Source organism: Lethenteron reissneri, chromosome 5, assembly GCF_015708825.2.
Source record: "Lethenteron reissneri isolate LAM-NWPU_2019-01 chromosome 5, ASM1570882v1, whole genome shotgun sequence".
Taxonomy (NCBI): Eukaryota; Metazoa; Chordata; class Hyperoartia; order Petromyzontiformes; family Petromyzontidae; genus Lethenteron; species Lethenteron reissneri.
In genome coordinates this window covers 1,165,383-1,189,129 of record NC_083783.1, presented here as the reverse complement: position 1 = coordinate 1,189,129, position 23,747 = coordinate 1,165,383, and the positions used below count along the sequence as shown (strand labels likewise).

General features: G+C 53.6%; 1 protein-coding gene across 1 annotated transcript in view; it reads left to right on the top strand.

Annotated features, from left to right (window-relative positions):
* Positions 1-665: 665 nt before the first annotated feature.
* The window catches only part of LOC133351103 (sodium/hydrogen exchanger 2-like), a 64,105-nt gene continuing 41,023 nt past the window's right edge, over positions 666-23,747 (top strand). The window contains exon 1 of the mRNA XM_061566051.1: positions 666-939. Coding sequence (XP_061422035.1) covers positions 666-939 — 274 coding nt within the window. The remainder of the gene's footprint in view (positions 940-23,747) is intronic.

Below are 23,747 nucleotides of genomic sequence, written 5' to 3'. Positions count from 1 at the left end.
TGCGATTTGATATAAAGCAGCAATGACTTGCGTGGTTCCTCGCAGGAGCCGACTGGCTGGCTGCACGGTCCATCTCACGGATGGGGAAGTCGCCCCCCTCCACCCCCCTCCGCCCCCCTCCGCCCCCCTCCACCCCCCTCCGCCCCCATCCACCCCCCTCCGCCCCCATCCACCCCCCTCCGCCCCCCTCCACCTCCCTCCACCTCCCTCCGCCCCCCTCCACCCCCCTCCGCCCCCCTCCACCCCCTTCCGCCCCCCTCCACCCCCCTCCACCCCCGTGGTGTTCCCGCGGTGTGAGTTGGTGTGCTGCTGCTGCTGATTGCGCTGCGTGTGGCCCCGCGCCCACAGAGACACCGCGCCAGCACCTGGACGGGGGCGGCACCCGAGATGAGATCGCGCTGCCGGCAGCTGCGCAGAGGCACCCGTCCGGAGCGAGGAGCGAGAAGCTCGCAGCAACCCCGAGCTCCACCCGGGACCTCCACCCTGGACCTCCACTCCGACTCTTCCACCTGACTCCCTCCTCCATTCCGTGACCTCCACTTAGTGCCGACATCCCAACTCCTCCACGCCAGACTCCTCCCTCCACTGCAGGACCTCCACCCGGAACCTCCACGCATTCCAACACCTTCACACTCCCCACCTCGTCCACGTCTCCTCCTCCCGCGATGTCGTTGACCGCGCCGCCGCCGCCGCTGCTGCCGCTGGTGGCGTCGGCGCTGTCCCTGCTCCTCGCGCTGCCGCTGCCGTGCGCTGGCGCAGAGTCCGCCCCGCACGGCTGCAGCTCGGCGGAGTCGCCGTGCTCCACCACAAACGTGAGCGACGCTCACCACGACCACGTGCTCGCCACGGGCATCCACGTGGTGAGCGTGGACTTCCACCACGTGCGCGTGCCCTTCGGCATCACCCTGTGGATCCTGCTCGCGTCGCTCGCCAAGATCGGTGAGGATGGGTTGAGGATGAGTGACGATCATGGAGGATGGGCGCGCGGTGGTGCGTATCGTGGGGGGGGGGTGTCACTGTTGAATGTGCCACCATAGCAAAGCGACATCAGCCATCGCTACGCAATACCATCACACATCGCCGCCATCACCACCACCACCATTCTGCCCTTCTCAATGTCGAATGGCGCGGTAATGGAGCCCGCGTCGCTCGCTACAGTGGCGGTGCCTTCATATTTAATAGTTAATGGGGGCCTCTGTGGGGGGGCGGGCAGGGCAAGGCGCCGTCTCCACGGCCAGCCGCGGGCTGCCCTCCACTCGCTTTCACGACGTTAAGCAATACTCCCCGCTATACATTCCACGTACCTATGACGGGGGCCAGTCTGTCCATGAAACAACCGCGAGCTGCTCAATCGACACGTTTATAACTTGTTTTTTTTTATCGCGTGATGCTCATTTTACTGACCGCAGGTGGATGATGAGGCCGATTCAGGTGGCGATGTTTATGATGGTGATGGGCTGAAACCGACCCTGACCGGGAGTTAAATTTTTGTGCTTAAGGTCTGAAGGCTGCTGAGCTCCACGCGGCCGTGAATGCTGAATAATGATGATGATGCACGCGTGTGAGTGAGTGTGGTCCTGTACGATCCCATCATGGTGAGCGGTGAGCGCAGAGCGCGTTAAGCTGCGAAACTGGCGGCCCTAATTTCGACCATCAACACCAGTGGGAATATCGGAGCCGGTCATGGGCCTCGCCTAGGTCGACTCGGCCTCAAATTAATACGACACCCGGTGCGATGTGTAAACATCGCCACTAGGAAGGTAAAGGCGGTCGAGCGTGGTGCTGGCCACCCCACCATCTCGTGTGCCGTGCAGGCGCTCCTGGCTAACACCAATTGCGCCACCAGTCTGGACTATACGGGGGGGGGGGAGATCTTTATCCGGTGCGAAGTCTCACTCGCGAGAGGTCACCATGGGCAAGCCCCGCCGACTGTGATGGGAGTGTCGCCATTCAGAGCCGTGGGATTCAAGAGACTCGATTCTGATTCGCGCTGTTCCCACTGCGGTGTCTTGTGGCCAATTGCGGCTGCAGGGGTCACGCGAACCGCTCCCAGCTGCCAATTCACTGCTGGATGAAGGAGTCTCCCGTGGGAGTTTGTTGGTGGGAGTGGGAATAGGGGAGGGGGGGTTGTCTGACTGTTCAACCATACTTCACCAGAACTGGTCAGCGTGGTTATGCATTGGAAGTGAATTGCCCACAAGTGCAGGCGGTGAGAGTATTCTGTCAAAGGGGGTTGGCGGTGACGCTGCCGTTTGCTGTGGAGGCGACAGCCTCGTGGGCTGTGTGCGCTGTCTGTGCGCTGTCCGTGTGATGCCTCTGTGCTGTGTGTGTGCTGTGTGTGTGTTGTCTGTGTTTTGTCTGTGTGCTGTCTGTGTGATGTCTGTGTGCTGTCTGTGTGATGTCTGTGTGCTGTCTGTGTGATGTCTCTGTGCTGTGTGTGTTGTCTGTGTGCTGTCTGTGTGCTGTCTGTGTTTTGTCTGTGTGCTGTCTGTGTGATGTCTGTGTGCTGTCTATGTGATGTCTCTGTGCTGTGCGTGTGCTGTGTGTGTGTTGTCTGTGTGCTGTCTGTGCTCCTCTCGCCCTGTCGCCTTGGCTCTGCGTCCAGTGAGCGGTCTGCTTGCATGACAACACCCCCCCCCCCCCGATAGACGTAAGCGAAGTGAATTGTGGTTGTGCAGTATTTCGTCACCCTGAATAATTAATATCTGCCTTTTCACGTGTGTACAGTATGTATGCTGAACGTCCTTCGCACCGTACGTAATCGACAGCAGCTGTGTTCTATCCGCTGCTGATTGCCGCCCGTGCAGCCGGGGGGGGGGGCGGCCCGTCCATGCAGGTGAACGAGGCGGTCGCCAGGTTAAGTGGGGCGCCAAATTCGAGGAAAATAATCCAAACAAAATAAACGAAGATGTCATTATTTCAATCCCCGTGCGTATACAGAGGGAAAATAATTATAATTTATTTCCCAATATTGCTGGGAATGTATTGGTTGGACAGACAGACGGACAAACTAAGTAATTATGCCACTGTTTAAAAAAAATCCGCTTACAAAAACATAAACGGAAAAAATAGCAGCTAAATGTTTCCCATTTTACCAAAATCCTCAGCCAAGATCTTCCCTTGGGGTTTGGGGGTGGGGCCGCCGATTGCATCGTTTGCCTAGGGCGTCAGTGGCTGGCAGCTAGTCTAGGGCCGCCCGTGGATGCAGCTATGTTCTATCCGCTGCTGATATCAACCAGTGCAAGGCAGTGCAAGGCAGTGCAGCCCGTTTTTCGGTGGGGTGCCCGAGGGTCTGTGGTTTTGTCTTCAACTTCCTCCTCGGCAGCGGCAGCTGTTGCCAAAACAGGCGCTCGCACAAGTTGCGTTTCTCGTCAACGTGTAAGCGGTTCCTCTACTGCAGCGGTGGATACAGTGGGGGCGGCGGCCATGGGGGCAACCCCTTCCACCTTGAAAACCCATTGAGTGTTATCGTTGTTGTTGATGCTATCGTGGTGGGGCTATATCTACAAAGCTTCACATTTGCGGAGCGCCAGCCCCGCAGCTCGCGCAGTGCTCGTCCACGGTGCTGTGCGGCTCCCCGCCCGGCTTGGCCCAAGAGGTGGCGGTCAGGAGGAGTGTGAGTACAGCAAAGTCGGTTTGTGGCCCGTCTGTGCAGACCCTGAGGGTGTCATCTCAAAGCATTTGCGGTGAAGGAAGTGGCTCGTATGTGTGTGTGTGTTGGACTACACCGTACGTAGCCAAACGCACTCGTCGGATTTGTGCGGGAGGAAGGGCAACAAACGAAATGCAAAAAGCAGTTCTCAAGAAACGAGTTTTAGAAGTAGATTTTAAAGTGCGTAGCTCCCACTGGCTTCCTAATATCGGAAGGAAGAGCCTTCCAGACGGCCGCAGAAGCGCATCTGAAAGCGCGCGATGTGGTGACCGTCTTTGTTCGATGGCCAGCCAAAAGCCTCTGCTGCCAGGGTGACTGGAGTTTGTATGATGATGGTTTATGCTCCTTGACAAGCTCGGCGAGGTTTTGTGTGGGGTCAGGGGCGTGAAGCGGCACCACGGAGTTCCTGGTTTGTCGATCCGGGGTTCAGCTGCCCCTCAATTTCAACCTGGTTCACAAGCGTAGCGAGGCAATGTTCATTGGCTCCAAGAATGTAAACAAATTAAATGTTGGTTTCGCCGCCACATGACGACAAACGTCGACTCTCGCGGGCAGGGACTGTGGGAAATGTGCGGCATCACCCAGTGTGGATGAGAGGTCCATTGAAGGGCTCTCAAGAGCAGTTCTGTGATGTCTCCTTTCACGTTTCTCAATCGGTCGGTGCGTGGCTTCCGAATGGACGCTGGCGTCCGCTTCGTGACGTGACACCGGTGGAATGAAATTTAAAAAAATTATATTGTGGGGGAAAACGGAACCCCCTCCACACAGTGCGTGCGGATTATACACAACACAACTTGCACGTGGGAAACATAATAGAGGTGTCCTGGCAGTGGGTTTAGTTGGGGGGCTTTGGCTTTCTCCCGCAAGTGAAATGCTCATTAAGTAATATAATCGGCGGCCAAACTCCCCAATGGCACTGGGCCGTTCCGGCTATCCTGGGTCAAGATGCCACAATTATATTCATGAGCAGAGGGCAAGGCTTGGGGCGGTTAAAGCAGCGGTGGAGTCGGCCGACCAGAAGTTCGATTCCCCGGCCACGGTTCCCGTCAGTGGCGAATGATCGCTGAGCTGGCCCTGCCGAGATCCCCTCCACATTGCACCAACCCACACGGGCCAGTGTGGTGAAGTATAGCCAAACAACCCCCTCCCCCCCCCCTTGACCAAAACGCATGGGGAGCCCTTGATCCAGGAGTGGCTTGAGAAAGTACTGTAAATGTAATAATTTTATTTATTAAATTATATCGCTCAGACAAGTCTTGAGTCATTACATCACTGAGACCAATACATTATTATTAATGTAACACGTAGAGTTTCAGGACCGATATTATTAATAATAACGTTGTTTGGGTTAGATTGCGAATATATAAATGTGCAGTAAACCCACCTCCACCCGATACAGCCAATCAGTGAGGTTTGTCCATTAGTGTGTGCTGAAGAAGTAACTAAGTGGCTGTGTCGGGTGGAGGTGGGTTCACGACACATTTACATATACGCAATTTAACCAAAACAACTTTATCATGAATTTATTATAATTAATAATTATACATTTTCATTTCAATGTACATTGTTAACAGGTGCCAATCGGCCTGGGAAGTATTCAGTCGTGGAAGTGTAACCGTGCGGCGGTGGCGCTGCACCTGAGCCACCGCGTGCGTAGCCGCCTCTCTCTCGTTGAGCGAGCCTGGCATGCTGTTGGTGAGCGTCACAGGGTCACCCGCTCGTGGTGGAGCGGTTCACAGCCCCCTCCAGGCAGTCCCACGAATCGTCGCGGTTCAGAGTCGCTCCCTGAGCTACGCCGTGATTGCGTTGTCTTGCAACGCACCGGTGCTGAACGGCAGCGCCTCTTCTTGTGGGCCGCAGGCGTTGACGTGCGGCGTCATCGTGCAGGGCTGTATGGAGCACAAGGTGATCCACCGCTAACCGCAGTCGAGCTTCCTAGTTGATCTCTTCCATCTCGTAACGTGATGACGAAAGCACTTTTGTTATGGAAATCAAAATGTTGCAGAACAGCATTTGTTTATAATTTAATTGTGCAGAATAATTATTGATCTCAAGGCCACGTTAGCAAACATCTCCCCAAATAATAACTGAGTCACGGCTCCACTCTGGTTCAACCTCAAATGCCCTGCTCGGCTCTGGTTTTGGCGGCTCGCCCGCTTCCAAAGACGGCATTGAGCGAGCAGCTCAGCCGTGGCTCGGCTCCGGCTTGGCTCACGGAAACACTGAGCCATGGCCTTGGAGACCATGCCCAAAGCTGGCTCAAGTTAAGCACATGGCCTTGAGGCCAGAGCTGAGAATATGGGGCCAGAGAATCCACCAGCTGCTGCTGCAACGCGCGGGGGCGTCTTTGTGTCCTGTGTGTTGCGCAGTACACAAACGCCGGTGCCGCTACTCGCCATTGCTCGTAGAGCGCAGTGCACGCCCGCCGGTGGGACTACGTGACGATCGGCACGCATCGGTGCAACGCGTTGTTAACGCGTCGGCAAGGGGCCTGAGCTGTCAGGCCTCTGCGAGTGGCCACGACGTGGTGAGAGAGAGGCCCGCCTGGAATCCTGCAGAAGGAACCACGGGCTTCTTCACTTTGCCATTGCCTGATAGGGTAGAGTGGAGGTGCAGTAGTTCCCGCAGCAGCCTGTGAGTGTGTTGCGTGGATACGTGAGGATAGGCCGGACGCTTGGCTGGCCGTGACGCCGGGCCCTGCGGTGTTTGCCGAGTGCCTATCGACCCGGCGACCTGGCCGCCTTTGTTTAACAGAAGGCACCCTGCTGATGAGACTCCGAGAGGTTGGAACTTGTCCACGATTTACTTTGTGTAAACAGAAGCAGTTGGAAAGCATTGATTCACGATGCCTATTGTTAAATGAACCCGATTGGTGTTTTGCTTTGGACGTGAAACAGAGACTTCCTCTGTCTGTGTGCGTGCACTGCATATATCCAGTCTTCACATCACACCGGGCGTGGTTGACCTTGCCTGTAACCCGGCCACTGAAGTTGTGCACTCAAGCCAGCTCCACTTGAAGTGGAATCCAGGTGCCTGTGAGCAGCAGGACACCAAGTGGGCTGCGGGCCGAGTAGGTGGCGGGGTTTCTTCAGGCACTGTTATTTCCTCCAGAATAACAATTTGATGAACAGCTCCCAGCAAGGTCGACCTGAAATTGCGAACGGAGTAACTTAGCAACGGAAAAGGCCCCGACTGTAACACCCTCGCAGCCAGTCGCACTTAAGAGATCAAAAGGTGCGGCAGTATTTTCGGCGTGAGAGGCGATGCATCAGGGGCCCTCTCGTTACCGGTGGCAGCGAGGCCTGTAAAGTTTCCGTTATGCCATTGATATCGATTTTGCGCTGCTTTCAGAAGGCACGAGGTTGAATTTCCATGCGCGGTGTAGATTGTCGCGTGCGCCGCTGGGTCCATGATTTCGCAGTCCAAACAATAAGAGAGATTTAACCCAGCACGCTCCGGGGCGGCGCGGCTGCATTGTGTGCCACTCGCGGGGTTTTTAATCGCAAAGCAGAATTAATCAAAAATGCGGACTGTGTGTGTTTAAAACAGTGGCAATGAAATGCAGACTTAATCGATCCACTGCTGGATGACGGCCTCCCCCATGCCGCATGTCAGTCACGTGGGTGTGTTTGACCGTACTTCACCACGCTGGTGAGTGCGGGCCACACTTCGGAATGTGAATGCTTGCAGAGTGCAGCACTCCTCCAGATGTGGGTGTAGGGGGCGAGATCCTGAGGGGTCGTCTCCCTTGAAGCGGCAGTCACGGGTGTTGTGGCAGGCGCACTTTTGTAACGATATAGCCGGCAGTGATTTTTTAAATTAAAAACAGGACGAGTTCAGGGACATCGCCGGTCGATCAGCGGTGATTGACGCTGGCGGCCTGCCTGAATCTCCCTGATGCAGTGCGGCGACACTGCAGCGACGATTCTCTTGAGTTTGCGATGCCCGCGAGCACGGCCTGACGGTCCGTGTCGCGCGTGTACGGGCGCTCGCTCGGTCGCGTTGCAGGTCTCAACCCTGGATATTTCTAAAGAGCCCCGCTCCTGTGGTGTGGCCAGCAGGCAAAGGCGTGGGGGCCTCCCTCCCTCCCTCGTTCTCGTTTCACTGCTTCCTTGTTTACATTTCTTTAGTTTTCTGCTTTTTTTCATGCTTCGAGTTTGCGCTCTTCTGTAGATTTCTTCCCCCGCCCATCCCAGAAGACATTCTCGAGTTAGCGGCAGGATGCGGTCCTCAGGTCTGTTCACCCACTACTTTACCCTGGGTAACTCTGGGTAACTCTGGGTAACTGGGTAACTCTAGATATTTGGAAGAATTTTGCTGAATAATTTCACTTATCCGAGGTCTGGACCCCGGATATGTAAATAGACATGTTCTCCAGAAATTTGGAAAAGAGAACCGGGTTTTTCCGACTCCAAATTAATGAATTAAAATCAGGTCACGGAGATAGAGTTTAACAGTATTTGGTATTCACATCATTCTTATAGCGTTGTGTTTCGTATACCACGGGCTGCAGTAATATTGCAGTAGGGGGGCGATGTCATTGCCAGGTGTAATCTCAATTGAGTCATTTGAAGTGGAGTAAAGAAATAGGCAAATTTGAACCATGACGCTGGCACACAATTGCCTATATTTTTTTTGTAACGACCGAGGTTGGTCTTTATCGTACATTTTAAAGTGGACGGAGCCGTGTTTTACAGTTAACACGCACGTAGCAATAACCAGGGCGGTCCGTCAGATTCTAACTGCAAGCCTCGACAACGGGCGGTGAATGCCCCACCACCACAGGGGGTTGGGCCGCCACCACTTGCCACCACGCACGTGGCCAAACGCTGCGACATGAAGCCCCCGCCCTCCCGAGTGGCTCCCAGTCGGCACGAGTGCAACGCCGCTCATGGAAAAATTCTCTTCTCAAAATACTTCGTGACGCGGCACCTTGCTGAGAAGCAAATCCCGGCGATAAGACCCAAGCTGGCGCCGTCGTCACCGCGCTGCCGAGGCCGCGGCGCTCGGTGGTCGGTCCACGAGACCTCGCCTTCAAATCCCAACTCCTGCGATTAGCACGGTCGGCTAGGCATGGTGCGAAAGAAGTTCAAACATACACACACCCGATTTTTGCGTCCGTGACGAACGCAATATTGCGACCGTGGTAGCGTTTGGTCCGTGTTAAGACAGCTGATGTCTTGCTCCAAAAGTTTGTGGCATTTTTTTGCACAGTTGGGTCCACTGTACAATAGTCTTTGGTTGAGAAAGCCGCCCGCTTGTGCTCTCAGGTGGCCACTCTGCGTTGTGATGATCGCTCGCCCTTTCCTGAGAGTGGCCGGTGGCTCTGCTCTTCTACGTTAGCTTGTTCGTGTTGCTGTCGGTCTCGTTTGCCGTCGTGTCGGCACCCGCCTGGGTTTTTTTGTTTGTTGTCAAACACTCCGCCCCCTTCTCAACTGCCCATGGGTGATGGGGCAGTTGTGGAGAGAGCAGAGAAGTTTCCATACCCAAGCAGTGTGCTCATGACCGGATCCCGTTTGGCAATCCAGCGGCATTGTCCGTTCATCGGCTGCATAGCGCTGTGTGGAAGCTACCTGGTTTCTCGCTCCACACAAAGCTCCGGGTCTTCTCGGCCACAGTTATGCCCTCGCTTCTCTGCTTGTGAAATGTGCAGCCCAGTAAATAAACATCTGCCCTGGTTGAAAAATGCAGGCTGACCTGCCAACGATTAATTCTGGGATTAACCAGACTGGATTGTGTGAGGAGTTCATAAACATTATGAGAAATCTAGACAGTCCCATTAGTGAGCTCCTCCAGCAGGTGAGGTTGCATTGGCTACGGCATGTAGCAAGTATGCCCAGCCACCGCATGTCTAAGCAACTTCTGAAATGCTGGATAGAGGGGTCTAAACGGGCGCTGCACAGGCTAGAGAAGAGTTGGAATGATGCGGTACAAGAGGATGTGAAGCTGAGTTGACTTACTGATGACCGGAACCAGCAGTGTAAAGATTTACCTCTATGGAGGAGGCTTGTGAAGGACGCGACTGGGGAGTTGGAGGCGGTCGCGCTCCAACAATAACGGAAGGCAGAGGGGCGACGTCCACAACAACGAGCACAGCGCTGGGCAAGTAAAACTCAGCGAGTTGGCACAGTAGGGAGCACAGTAGGTCCATCTGCCAGTCATCTCACTCAGTTAGCCCATGGTACGGTCAAGACCTTGTTCTGGGCCTCCCCTAGGTTGGCTCAACCTCAAATGAGTACCTGGTGCAGTGTGTAAAAATCTCCACTCAGGAGACAAAGGCGGCCGGACGTGGTGCTGGCCACCCACCCCCTCGTGTGCAGTACCGGCCTTCATAAGTGCTCGCCAACAGCACTTGCCCGAACAGTCTGTTAAGGCTATACGGGAGCCATTTGTCTTTGTTGAGTGTGCACGGGCACGTGCCCTTATTTGTTGCGCTCTCCGCCGGCTAAAACGTGCTCGCGCGTGATAAGGGTACAGTTTAGACGACGCAGGAAGAGCCATATTGGTTCTCCAGTGTAGGATTAATAAAGGGAGCTACGGCCGTGGGTTTGGTTCGCGATCATTTTACTCGCACGAAAAACACCGGAAGAGCGAACGCGACCGAGTGGGCAATGAATACCTCGTTTCGGCGTGCCGGCACGGAGAGTCCGGCCCACGGTGCGCAAATGATGATGTTGTTCCAGCTGTCACGACTCGCAGTGATAGGCAACGATTTAACGAAAACAAAAACTCGAGGAGGAAGTAAACAGCTCTCGTGTTGGGGGCTCACACGAAGCAGCAGCAGCCAGTAACCTCCACGTGACTCGTCAGAGATGAGGCTTGCGTGCATAAATTATGCAACAGATTATTTATAATTTATGAAAATTGCTTGTGCGGGATGTACGCTTGGTAATGCAGCCGTGAACAAAGCTGCGCAAGCGAGACAGGGATGAGAGAGAAATTATGTGAATGGTTTGGCAAAAACGGGAGCGAAAAGTTTTAAACTGAAATCGCCGTCCTGAATCCGAATCCTGACGGTCTGTTCACTTGAACTCCCTTGTGTCACCTCCCCCCATCGGCCACCGTGTATCTCCACCAACTGAGGCCAATTTGAACGTGAGCAACGCTCATTGCGCTACACGTTTGGGAGCGTTGTCAATGTGGCTCTCAAGTCACCATTGCCGTTGTGCAGAAAAACTTTGCAACGCTGCAGTGCAAATGACCCCCTATCTTGATATGAGCTACTGACTAGGCAAGTCTGATTTCCTGTGACAAAGTAAACACAGTGATCACCACCCAGAGATGAGCCCACGGATTGTAAGTTCTCGCCTTTTGCAAACGACAACGACGGGAGCAAAACGCCATCTGGCGTACCGTGCGTCCTGGCTCGTCACTCGGACACGCAGACACCACGCACGGTGGTCAGGGTGGCTGCCCGTCTCGCTGCCCCGTCGCCAGACCCTGAAAATGCCCCGGCGCTTTAACTCCTCCGAGGTGGGGGGAGGGATGGGGGCGCGGGGGTCCCTCGTGGGTCACGTCGGTGGGACGTCCGAGGGTGTTTCGGGACCTGTGAGGGTTGCCAGCCTGATTGACATGCACCTACCCGGCAGATTGAAGTCCGTTCAGCCTTCCATCCCATGGCAAAGGATTTCATAGGACCTAAAGGGCCCGCTTCCGAGAAGCTCACTATCAGAATAATGTATTCATACTGGAGGAAACCGATGGGCTATAAAGCTCTTTTCACAGATGTCCAGTCGTTATAAATTGCCTCGGGGGCCGCTTCGGGCGCGATGCTGCCGCGTGTGCGCTTGCGTGCGGAGCTGTAATTATTCACCGCCATGCAACGGGTTCTCGTGGCCGTGAGCTGTGGATGTGAGTCCAGCGCCGATTGTGCAACTTGTGGAAATGCGCGAAACCACAAACATGGGGGAACATGAGTTCGCCCCCGCCCGCCACCACTCGGCCGGGTTTGTTTCCCTTGCCGGGCGACCGCGTTGGCAGCGGCGCACGGGCACAGCCAACACCACCGCCTCGGTCTGTCACGCCGCCGCGATGTAGGAACTCGCGCGCGGCGATGTTGAAGCTTCGGGCAATGGCTTCTGCTTCGGAGCAGACGGACGTGAGATGTTGAAGAGATGCTTGGACATTGTGACGGCCCTGAGAAGAGTGGGAGATTTGTCATCACCGTGCAGGTCATACGCAGCGGTGAATTGACACGAGCAGTCTCGGCAAGTTGATACTGTAGTCAAACGTAACTTTAAAATGTAACAAAAAATATACGTGCGTATATTATACGGGATATACATTTACCATAATATCAGGGCGGTGGTGCTTGTGTTAACGCACCACAGGAAGTGTGCCTGGATTCAATTCCCGACACGGGCGCCTTTCTTGCGTGCAGAGTTTCTGCGTTCTCTCTCCCTGTTCTACCGTGGGGGTTTTCTCCCGGGTTCTCTGGGGGCTCCCTTCCCGTCGTTGGACACGTCCACGCAGTGTGGCCGGCGTTCACCAAACCCTTCCCCTGCTGACTCGGAGACATGGCCCCTTGTTGACACTGACGCACGCACACGCCTGAAGCTGGGTTCGAATCGGCGACCTCTGGATTGTACATCCAGTGTGCTGCTCACCGTGGCAGCAGCTCCCTCGGTTTCTCAGGCACAAAATGAACAAAAATGTTGTTAATCGCTTCGAGATATTTCTAGATGTGTAACAAGCCGATTTATAGCAGCTATTTTTCACGCTGTTACCGGTTATGTAAAAAAAATAATTAATGACAATCCAAGTCACGAGCAACTCCCACCTCACCGAACCCAACCGCCCTCCCCCCGCCCTCGGGGATTGGGCATCGGCGCTGCCCCAAAAGCGTGTTGAGCATTATTGACGAGTGCTCAGTGACACGCAGCTTTGTTTTTGAATGGAAATTTTTTATTGGTTCATTCAAGAAAGCGAATTGCGGCCGCCTCTCGGAAGACTCGAGGCGGCCGGTGGCTCTAAGAATCATCGTCCCGCCGTAGCCTGCCGCGGAGGCCGGTGGCGGCACGATCGTTCAGGCACCTTGGTGCTGCTTGGGTGTTGATTGCGGGGAAGCGGTAGCGTGGTGGCTAGCGCACCGCGCACTACGACGCCGGCGACCCCCACCGACTTCCATCCCCGCTCACGGCCAACGTCGGTGATGAATATTTAGAATCTATTCTGGGCCTCTTCTAGGTCGTCTCGGCCTTAAATGAGTATCCAATGCGGTGTGCAAAACGTCAGCATTGGGGAGGAGACCAAAGGCTGCCGGGTGTGCGGCGCTGCGACCACGCCACTTTCTTGTGCACCGTGCCACGGCATTCGTAGCTCTGGCAAACGGAACGCTTTGTGGGGGGGGGGGGGGGGGGGGGGAGTCCAGCAGCGTGGACACAACGCGCGCCTGCCCGTCGGACGTTGAGTTCACGATTGCTCCAGTCTTCTCTCTTTGACCCTCTTCTTGACAGACAAGAGGTTACATAATCGGCTTTTGTTTACAAAGCGCCTTGCTGTTGTCGGCGTGTCAAGCCGGCCAAACCACAGGACGGAGCAGGGGGTGATGGCCTTGTGGGTGATGGGCCACGGGATTTGGGTGAGCGTGGAGGTGTTAAAGGTAAACCAGCACTGCACTGATTGACCAGGGGATGAAGAGCACTTCCACCCACTCGTGTTACAGGGTTGTCACTTGGCTTGTTGGCCCAGGAAGGCCTCACTGAACCCCCACTCTTATTCAGGAGGTTCGCAGTTGCTCTGTGCAATCTCTATTGAGTACATTTCCGGGTAAAATGTTTTTACTATTGAGAGGTGTTGGCCAATACCGGTGACACTGTACGTTTATTGCAGCTATGGAAGGAAACCTGAGAACTTGGAGATAAGCCCATGGAGGGCAGGGGAGATAACATACAAATCCCACACACAAAGGCACCCGAGTTCCATCTGTGGAACCGGTGGATTCCACATTTTTGCTGCACTGCCTTCTCCTGGCGAGCCAGGGTCGGACCCTTCCCCGATGCCCACAGGGAAGGGAGTTTTACAACATCTGTGTGCGATCCACCAACCCTCGTTACTGCCTCCACAGCCCCAGATCACAGCTGCCACGTGCATAGCCATCACTGCCCGACTGCGAGGATACCAGCAGTCCCTGGTGTGTGTGTAGTGACTGTACTTGTCACCGTATGGTGCCGGGCTTGCCAAGTCACTGCCGGTAACGTTGTGATTGCGGGCAGCCCGGGTTGCGGGCTGCAGTACCAACTCTAGCGGTGGTTGGGTGAGCGCTGGTTAGCGTGGAGGCACCGCGAGCAGCGTGCGGTGCCGGCTCCCAGTGAGGGAGCGAGAGGGAGCGTCAGCCAGCCAGGGTTACCCTGGGGCATGATACTCTGGCTGTGACCTGTTGCCACGTGACCGGACGATGCTGGAGGGGGGCCACCGGTAGACTGGGGCCGAGGGGTGGTCACGTGGTCCCGAGGGGCTTTCGGGAACATTCGAGAAGGAGCTCGAGATGCCTGGAAGGTGGGCGGGGCTGAGGGCGGAGCCAGCCCCATCCCGGGAGCATATAACGAGAGCTCCGTGAGAAACTCGAAGTTCTTCAAGTGTTGGTGGTCGAAGATCCACGTCGGGGAGAAGAAGCCTCTAGCCACGCGGTCCGGGACACAGTTTGTGATCCGGACCGGGAGAGCGAACCGTGTCTAGTTCTGCCGTAGCGTGGTTAGATGGGCATCCGAGACCCGAGCGTAGGTTGTGTTATGTTACGTACTGTTATGTGAATAAATAGTGTTGCTCCCAAGATATAACGTCTGCGACTCGGTTGGACTCACTACATGCATGTGTGCCAGTCGGCAATGTCACTGGAGGAGCCATCTGAGCTTGCGCAGGCGCTGATAGGACTTTGGCCCGGAAACAGGAGAGGACAAGGAACCAGAAGCTGCAGAGATGAAGCGAAGTTGTTTATAACTCGGAGCAGTTCCTGCCACTTGTGGTGCTGTGCGTTTGTATGTGGAACTTCTTTCGCACGGTACGTAGCCAACCGTGCTAATCGGAGGTGCGGGAGAAGCACAACAAACTTAACGCACAACAGCAGCATGTGGTGAGTAGTAAACCCCTGTGGGGCCCAGAGGCGTTCCTCAGGCAGGGGCCTGGGGGTGGACCGCTCCCTCCGTGTTGCTCGCAGGAGCCGCAGGCGGCTGTCGGGAACGACAGAGAGGCAGACGGCCCCGAGAGCATCGCTCGCCCCACGATTGACCCCGTGAGTGGCCCTTTCCTGTAATCCAGCGATGGGGAGACAACACGCGTGAGAGACGCCCACCTGAAGAGGCAGCAGGTGTCTACCCAGGAAGTACGGCAAGGAGGCTCTTTGCGTGCCCCTCATGCATGCGTTCCCTCCCCACGTGCGTGGGTTTTCCTACAGTGCAGAGGATCAAGTGATCTGTGACCCCTTCCGAACCTAAACTAAGCTTTTTTATTTATATTGCTAGGTAAGGCCCACTGAGCTATGTAGCTGTTTTTCAGAAGCGACCTGGCTACAAATATACAGCAGCAGACATCAGGGTCTAGATCGAACCCACGACCTCCTGTATACCAGGCCAGGTAGTTTACATCATATGGCCACCGCGGCTGAAACCGTCTCTCAGCCCCCTTTCTTTATCCCCATCTTTTTTTTTAAATTGCGACTGATGGGGCGGCTGGGCGTGTGCCATTGCGTTCCTCGTGATCCGGAGAGCCCCAGGGGAAAGAATTATTTCCTTTGCCGACTCGGCACGAGCCTGGGGCGCGTGTTATGTGACCAGCGTGCGGCGGTGGCGAATAGACGTCTCACTCCCGAGCGGGCAGAGAGACAGTGGGGAGAGAGCACGGGAGAAAGATAGCGGGGAGAGAGAACGGGTGCAAAGCAAAACCCTCGCAAGCATGGGGGTAATTAACTCAGACTCGCCTCCCTCGGCTATGCCAGGGGTCTTTGTTGCATCGTTCTGGCACGGTTGTCCGGTTTTACCGGAGCCACTTTTGTACAGCAATTTGCGAGGCTTTGCCAATTTACATTCCTTGGGCTCTTTGATAGATTTAGTTTTGCCCCGGGTTTATCTTAGTTGATTAATTTTTACAGACATCTCCATGGGGCTTCTCGTTTTTTTCAGAAGTTGATCGATAATACCGCAGCCACTGTTCCAACAACATCATCGCAGGGCTTGTCATTTGGTGGAACTCAGATTTCAGGGGAATTTATTAATATTTTCAAGCATATAAATGATAAATGTAACTTTCGACGTTTTGGGCAATGGCCCTTCTTCATAGCACGTGAACCGTGCCATTAAGTGATAATCCAAGTGGGCTCTTGTTGTAAATACCCGTGACGCATTTGCCTCCGACACTGTAATGTAAGAGGGGGCCGTGCCGCTCGCTGGACCGTACGAGAAGGAACTTCTAAATCCTTTTTAACAAAATAAAAAGCCAAAAAAATGTACGTCGCTTGCAGTTCCCGTGCGTCCCGCAATCCATCAATCTTTGTGCTGGAACCGGGAGATTTATTTTGAACCTCGTTCAAGAGAAAAATGGCGCAGTGCTCATAACGACATTAAATACTTCAGTTGCATTACGCAGCAGCAGCAGTCGTTGATGGTGATGAGATCAGCGTGGGTTGTCTTGGGCTCCCCGCCACGTGGGCTTTTAGGAAATTGAAATTGAATCCGAGCGGAATTTACTCAAATTATTTTTTTACAGAAGTGAAACTTTCACTTGTGATGATGCCAAGCGTAAGCAAATCTGCTCGCCTCATGCATAATACCGATAGGCTTTCCTGATTTAGAATCGCATCTGTCAGAAGCTGAAATTGAAGGGTCGTTGCATCACAGAATACGGAAGAAAAATCGTGCACGTGCAGGGGTTCGGCTGTACGGCTCTTAATTCGCTTGTGTGCTTGATTAGCAACGCTTGATTAGCAACGCCTGATTAGTAATGTTTGATTAACAACGCCTGATTAGTAATGTTCGATTAGCAACGCCTGATTAGTAATGTTCGATTAGCAACGCTTGATTAGCAACGCCTGATTAGTAATGTTTGATTAGCAACGCCTGATTAGTAATGTTCGATTAACAACGCCTGATTAGTAATGTTCGATTAGCAACGCCTGATTAGTAATGTTCGATTAGCAACGCCTGATTAGTAATGTTCGATTAGCAACGCCTGATTAGTAATGTTCGATTAGCAACGCCTGATTAGTAATGTTCGATTAGCAACGCCTGATTAGTAATGTTCGATTAGCAACGCCTGATTAGCAACGCCTGATTAGCAACGCCTGATTAGCAATGCTTGATTAGCAACGCCTGATTAGCAACGCCTGATTAGCAACGCCTGATTAGCAACACCTGATTAGCAACGCCTGATTAGCAACGCCTGATTAGCAACGCCTGAAGGATGCGCCTTGCGGCCGCGGGCCTTCACAGGACACCGCTGCTGCCCCCCCCTTCTCCACTTCCCCCCCCCCCTTCTCCACTTCCCATCCCCCCTCCCTCCCCCCGCGCGCCTGGCAGGCTTCGGCGCGTCTCCTCTTGGCGTGCGATTTGACGCGCGTGCAACGCAAATGGTAATGATGCATTCTAGTGAGGGCCCTGCTGAATTCTGTTGATGCCAATCTTGCTAATGGGGGGGGGGGGGGCGTCATACAGAGCTGGCTTGGAGCTATGCCAAAGAAGTCTGCTTTCTGCACGATTGCCTTGACTGTATAATAACACTCAAACTCCCCGCTGTCTCTCTGGGTAACGTTAAACCCTTGTTCAGCACCCGCTGTTCGTCAGTTTCAATTTGACGATGATAAATTTTGTTTTACTGGACCAAGTACACGAATAAAACTTCGTGACATTTCGCAAATATGAGGTGGGGGGGCGGTGGGTAAATGACGTTTCATTGAACCTTCACTATTAAGCTTTGCATACGTGCACGGAATGTGTGCACGATGCGGCCACTAGAGGAGCGACAGCGTCTTACGTTTCTCGACAGGATTGTCGAATAAAATGGAGACGCGCAAGGCACAAGATAATTGCCAACAACCACCACCAAGCACCACCTCAACGATGGCTCCTCCTCCTCGAAGACACCGGTGGTGGGAACCATCAGTCGCATCAGGACATCAACAACAAGCCGACATCTCCTACACGCATGGAATGTTAAAGACGTGAACCACAGTGGTGCAATTCTGGCCACGCAGAGACCCATAGAGATACATCAAGACCCAGAGACCCATAGACATACATAGACCCATAGACATACATCGAGACCTATAGACATTCATTTACTACTATAATGAGCCAAGAATGTCTGTGTGTCCCACGTTTGACGTCACTCCACGTTGGCCAGCCCCCCTCATTAATACTCATGAACAGGTGACGTCCTCCACATGGACCCCCACCCTCATTAAAAATCATGAGCGGCTGACGTCACTCCACATGGGGGGGCGAGGCGCCTCCTCCCCCCTCCTCAGCATCAACTTACGACCCTCGCTACAAAGGCAGAACCCTCACATCACGCGATCTCCGTCATGCTGTTGAGACATCAAAGTAAAAAGGACGTCATGATGAACAAGGGATTATAACCTTTAAATTAAATAGGTCTGTGTTACCGCGGCCTTACAAACTGCACACGAATTGATGCAATGAATATCACGTCGCGGTCTACTTTTCGCTTGCAAGTTTCAAATTTACTGAAATACACCCATCCTTGGACGGGCAAACAAGCTAGTAGAGATATATTAAACATAAGCCACAGTAGTGTGTCTCTCTAGGTTGTGTGTCTCTCTCTCTGTGTGTCTATATGTGTGTCTCTATGGTTTTGTTCTCTTTATGTGTCTCTCTGTGATTGTCTCTCTGTGTGTCTTTGTGTGTCTCTCTCTATGCGGATGTCCCTCTCTGTGAGTTGTCCCCCGGTGTGTGTCTCTTTGTGTGTGTCTCTCTCTCTCTGTGCCTCTCTCTCTCTCCATGTGTAGCTCTTGCTCTTAGGGTTTTTTTGTTCCAGTTGCCCGCCTCTCTTGACATTGACATGCTAATATTCTCATTGGCACACCTCCGGTGGCTGGGCCGTCTCACATTGACATGCTAATCTCACATTTACATACAAATTCCTTCTTTAGCTCCGCCCACTTACCCTTGGGTTGGGCCCACCAAAATCTTATATAACCTCTTGTTGCAGCAGCTCTGTCTCCTACGTCAGCAGTTCTCCTGCTGTGTTTGTTTCACCTGATGACGGTTGCTTGTGTTGCGATCGAAACGTCGTGATCTATTAATTTCCTATCTACGTGACTTTACCGAAAGAACCAAAAAGTATGGATTCCTGCAGCCACGAAAGCTTCAAATCAATATTCACAGTCGTGTGATTGTGGCCATGCACACAGTAACCCCGCTGTGGTCTGCATTCCTTCAGCGGAGGAGGAGGAACGGCGAAACGTCACAAACTCCTCTCTCTCCTGAAGTCCTCTTGTCTCGGCCAGCAGACCTCCACATTGGCATTCAGCTCCTGAACACATCGCCGCTGCTGCTGCTGTAATCACGTGCAAGAATAGAATATAGCATTGCAACCCTGAGCTGCGACAATTAATCAATTTGAAGGGGGGGTGGGGGGCGATGTGGTGAGCACCCCGAGTGGGTGGACAGAATTTGTTTTTGCTTGGAGTTGCTGCGTGCTGGGTGTGAGATTTGTCTCGCAGTGTTGGGGTGCAAATATTCACCAGAGGAAGGCGGTTGACAGATGAATTACTTTTGCAGCCCTGAGTCTCGTTTAGAACGATAATTATGAGACGGATTCAAGCGCTCCCCTCGACGTTGGGGGTGAGCAACGCGGCATTGAGAAGATACTCTTATTTCCTCTTGTGCTGTGTCTGTAATCGTGTGTGTGTGAAATCGTGTGTGGTCGTCTGTTTGATATAAAAAAAATCTAACACGAACACACGATTGCACAGAGATGAAGTGATGTGGTACAAGATGATGTGGAGCTGAGTGGACTTGTTTGTGTATAATCGTGTGTGTTCGTGTGATGCTGGCCACCCACCCCCTCGTGTGCCATGCCGTCCTTCATTAGTGCTTGCTAACAGCACTTGCCCCAACAATCTGGTAAGGCTATACGGGGAATCTTTATGTTTGTGTGATCGTGTGTGTGGTGAACGGTGGTGCAGTGGTTGGTGCATTGTGCTACAAACCCGACCATCCGAGTTTTATTCCCGTACACGACCAATAACAGTGGTGAATATTTGACCTGACTTGGGCCTCCCCTCGGTCGATTCAGCTTTAATTAATTACCTTGTGCAGTTTGGAAACATCAGCACTGGGGAGACAGGTGGCGAGGCATGGTGCTGGCCACCCACCCCCTTGAGTGCGTTGCCGGCCCTCATAGGTGCTCGCTAAGAGCACTAACAGTCTGTGAAGGCTATATGGGGGATCTTGATTTTTGTAAGTGTGATTGCGTGTTTGTGTATAACATTGTTCGTGTGTGTAATCCTATAATATAATTCTGTGTTGCCACCTTTTAAGTGCAAAAAAACAAACCCGGACACAGTGTTAATTTGTGGCAACACAAAGTTCCCCAGAATACCAGGGGGGGACAGTGGGGTTTTCTCAAGAACAGGAAGATGCAGGTAAAGCATGCGGCAGGCTGGCCATGTCTCAGCAGCTGCTGAGGATCGCAGCAGCTACTCATCAAAGCTTCTGGCCAATGAGATTGAGCTACCAGCGGTCATTCGTGACCTTCCCCCAGGTTTCATCAGCAGCGTCCGTCCCCGTCTTTTCCCAATGGAGCGATTTGGTTTTGATGGCGCGCCGCCGCCGACTACCGCGGTCGCTGCGTCAGCGTTCTACATCGGCCGACTCGGTTACGGAGGGGTTTTCTCTCGGGTTCCCTGCAAGAGCGCCACGTTCTGCCCTGGTTTTCTCTCCGGGCACTCGGATATATCCGCCGCCATCTGGGCGTATTCGTCCGCCAAGCTCACCTTTTCCCGGACGCTCCGGGTTGCCTCGCCCTATGGCCAAGCGTCAATGATAGACCAGGGAACGAGCTCCCAAGCGAGCCTGGGCTCCGTCGCCCCATGGTGACGCCCGTTCTCTACCCGGCGCTGATCATCATCGCGATGGACCGCGAGCAGATTACCTGGGAGGAGGGTTCGAAAACGGTGACCCCATCGATGGCTTAGCGACCGCTGCTCTGACCACTCGGATAATCCTATTGCACGGTGAACGACTCCGACGGGAATTGGCCAAATGTAACTATAGCTGGGCTCTCCCCTTGAAGCCCCGTGGGCCTTTTTCTGAGTAAGTGAACGTCGCTATTGTCAGCGGGCAGTTGAGTACTCGAACCGCCCATGTACCCCAGCGTTTTCCTGGTTAAGAGCACACTCGCTCTGGCACAGTCACACCCTGTCCCCCCGCAAGGCTGATGGTGTCTGGGCGAGTGAAGGATTATTCGTGACCATCGTGGCCGAGCGTCCCGGTGGGGGCCGCGTGTTGCTCGCTGCGACCTTGCCTCACGTTGTGGTGTGGCCGGGCCGTAGGAGTCGCGTCCGGTCTTTGTTCAAGGCGCCTCCGATTGCATCTCACGGCACCGCACTTGCAACACAAGAAAAACAACAACAGCAACAACAACAACGAGACCAATGGAACAAAAACGAACGGCCACTAAAACAAACAGGGACTGCAATGAGTGGTGGCCATGTATGGCTGCGTGATTTATTTTGGTTTTTTTGGGAGTATAAACACAAGCTGCTGAGCACAGATCCCAAAGGCCCAAAGACGCCAAAAGCAGTCGGCCACACACAGCATCGTCAGAATGGCAACGAACGAGGATTAACGCGTTTGTTGAGTCGAGCGAGGTTATTATCGGAGCTTGGAGGAAGAGTCCATGTCAGGTGCTGCTGGCTGGCAGCGTGCTCTCATCTGGTCGCAGAATTGGCTGCTACATTTGTGCAGCTACACCCACAGTGTGGAGTTAACATTTTAGGACTACGCCTGTGATACTTACAAGTGTCGGTATTATTTTAAGTTAAGCTGTTTAAAATAGATTTAGTTTGACCGCGTGAGAACTCGAGACCAGGATGGAGTTTCTCTGGGTCACCAGAGTAACAAAAGCAAAGACATAAACACTTAAGTACTGCAATTTCAGTAAAATATTAAATCGGAGCAAAATCAATGGCATGGCAAAAGACGTTGAAAACAAGTGCAGGAATATAGAAAGCATTTGAATTTAACAAATGCCCAGTGGCAAATGTTTTCTTGGACAAATTACTTTTAACAACCGTTCGTAAGAAATACATTTTGCTTAAGATCAAACTGGATTCAGGGTGGTCGTTGTTGCGGTTTGTAAACAGACGAGGATTCAGACGGGAATATTCCCAAGTCTATAAAGTCAACAAATGCCCGTTTTGTATGTTTTTTTTTACTTCTTTCACATCGTAAATAGTAAAACCGTGATAATTATATAATCGGAAGTGTGGGGGAAGTATAACATACTAAATACAAGAAACTGTTCTAAAGAATCCAGGTTTTGAATCGAGGTTCAACGTCATGGGGTCTCCGTTGTCCGTTTTACTCCGCGAGGCGCAATCCGGTGAATGCGATAGCCCTGCCCGGAGTTGCCAGTAAGTGTGGTGCCAGACGTTCACCTCGCGGGCGACGCTGGTCGCACACCGGACTTGACCGCCAGAGATCATCGAAGCCATCACCTCCAACCCCTGGCCCCACATGCTGGCATCGTCACAAGCCCGCGTGCCTGCGTGCCCGCGTGCCCACGTTCAGAACAAAGAAAGCTAGGCACGCCGCGGGCCACCGTGTGCAGTGCTCTGAAGGCAGAGTCCGACCAGGCTAACGGAGAAACGTGAAAGGGCTTCGCTGGAGAACGTGCACACAGGCGATTATTCCGGGAGCAATAGCGGTCGCGTTGAGAGTAGCCCACCACGCAAGTGCGAGCAAAGCCGGGATCGTCCTGCTCTGCTGGATGACTCGGCGGGCCCGGGGTGTTGCCCGTCTGCATATCTGCATCACCAACTCTGTGGTTGAAGATCGCTCCCTTTCTGTTGCGCCTTTCGAGGTCTGGAGTTCCGGGCCTCGTGACTTTGTCAGCTGGCTGCGTTCCGGCCCTGGAAGCTTCTGAGAGAGTCCTCGCTCCTCGTTTAACAGCCGTTTTGCGATTTTTCAGCTGTTTTGCGATTACAGTCGTTTTGGGATTTTATGCCTTTGATTTTACCATCGTCGTATTTTTTGTTTTAAGCTAAGCTTTTGTGAAGCCGTAGCGAGCGTGGGTTGCGTTGAGCCCGCGGACGCGCGCCGCATGTTTATCGGTTGTTACTCGTTGAGCCTGACGAGAGATTTACGATGTCGGCAAAGCGGAAATCCACTGCGCGGTCCAGCACCCCCCAAGGGCGGCGCGACCCTGACCTGACCTCTGCACGGGTCAGGTCTTCGCCACGCAGGCCACGAGGGGGAGGCTGGAGCGTCACCTGCGCGTGCTCAGCCCGCCCGTGCGTTGGTGACGGCACAGGGGGTTTGCCACCTCACAGTGACGGGGCTGTGCTGGCGTGGGCTCTGGAGACCGCTGTGGTGCTGAAGGCCCCGGCCGGTATTCAAACAGTAAAGAGTTGCTCAATCAATAAAACGAGTTGTTAGTGTGCTGCATGCACTGTGAACCCGCCGGCCTGGGTTCGATTCCTAGGCCATGGCTGACATGAATGGTGAGTGAGCTGCGAAATGATCCTGCACCTACCCCTTCACGACTCGCATTGGTGATTAATGGCCAATCCACCCCCCATAACTCTAATGCAGCAGTGGGGGGGGGGGGGGGGGGCGGGGAGAGGGGTAGTTTCATCGACCAATGGATTCACCCAGGGGCTGTAGTTCATCGTAGTGAGAGGAGTTGAGTGGTGATTCATCCTGGAATCCCCGACTCTCCGTGAGTAACGGGAGGCAGGTGTAGGGGTCACATGGTGTGTGACCCGTAGGTGCGTGTGCAGTCTAGGCAGCAGTAGTGTAGCGGTTAGCGCGCTGCGCTAAGAACCTGGCGATCAGAGTTAAATTCCTGCTCACGGCCAACGCCAGTGACATTATCTGAACCGGTCATGGGCCTCCTCTAGGTCGACTTGGCTTGAAAT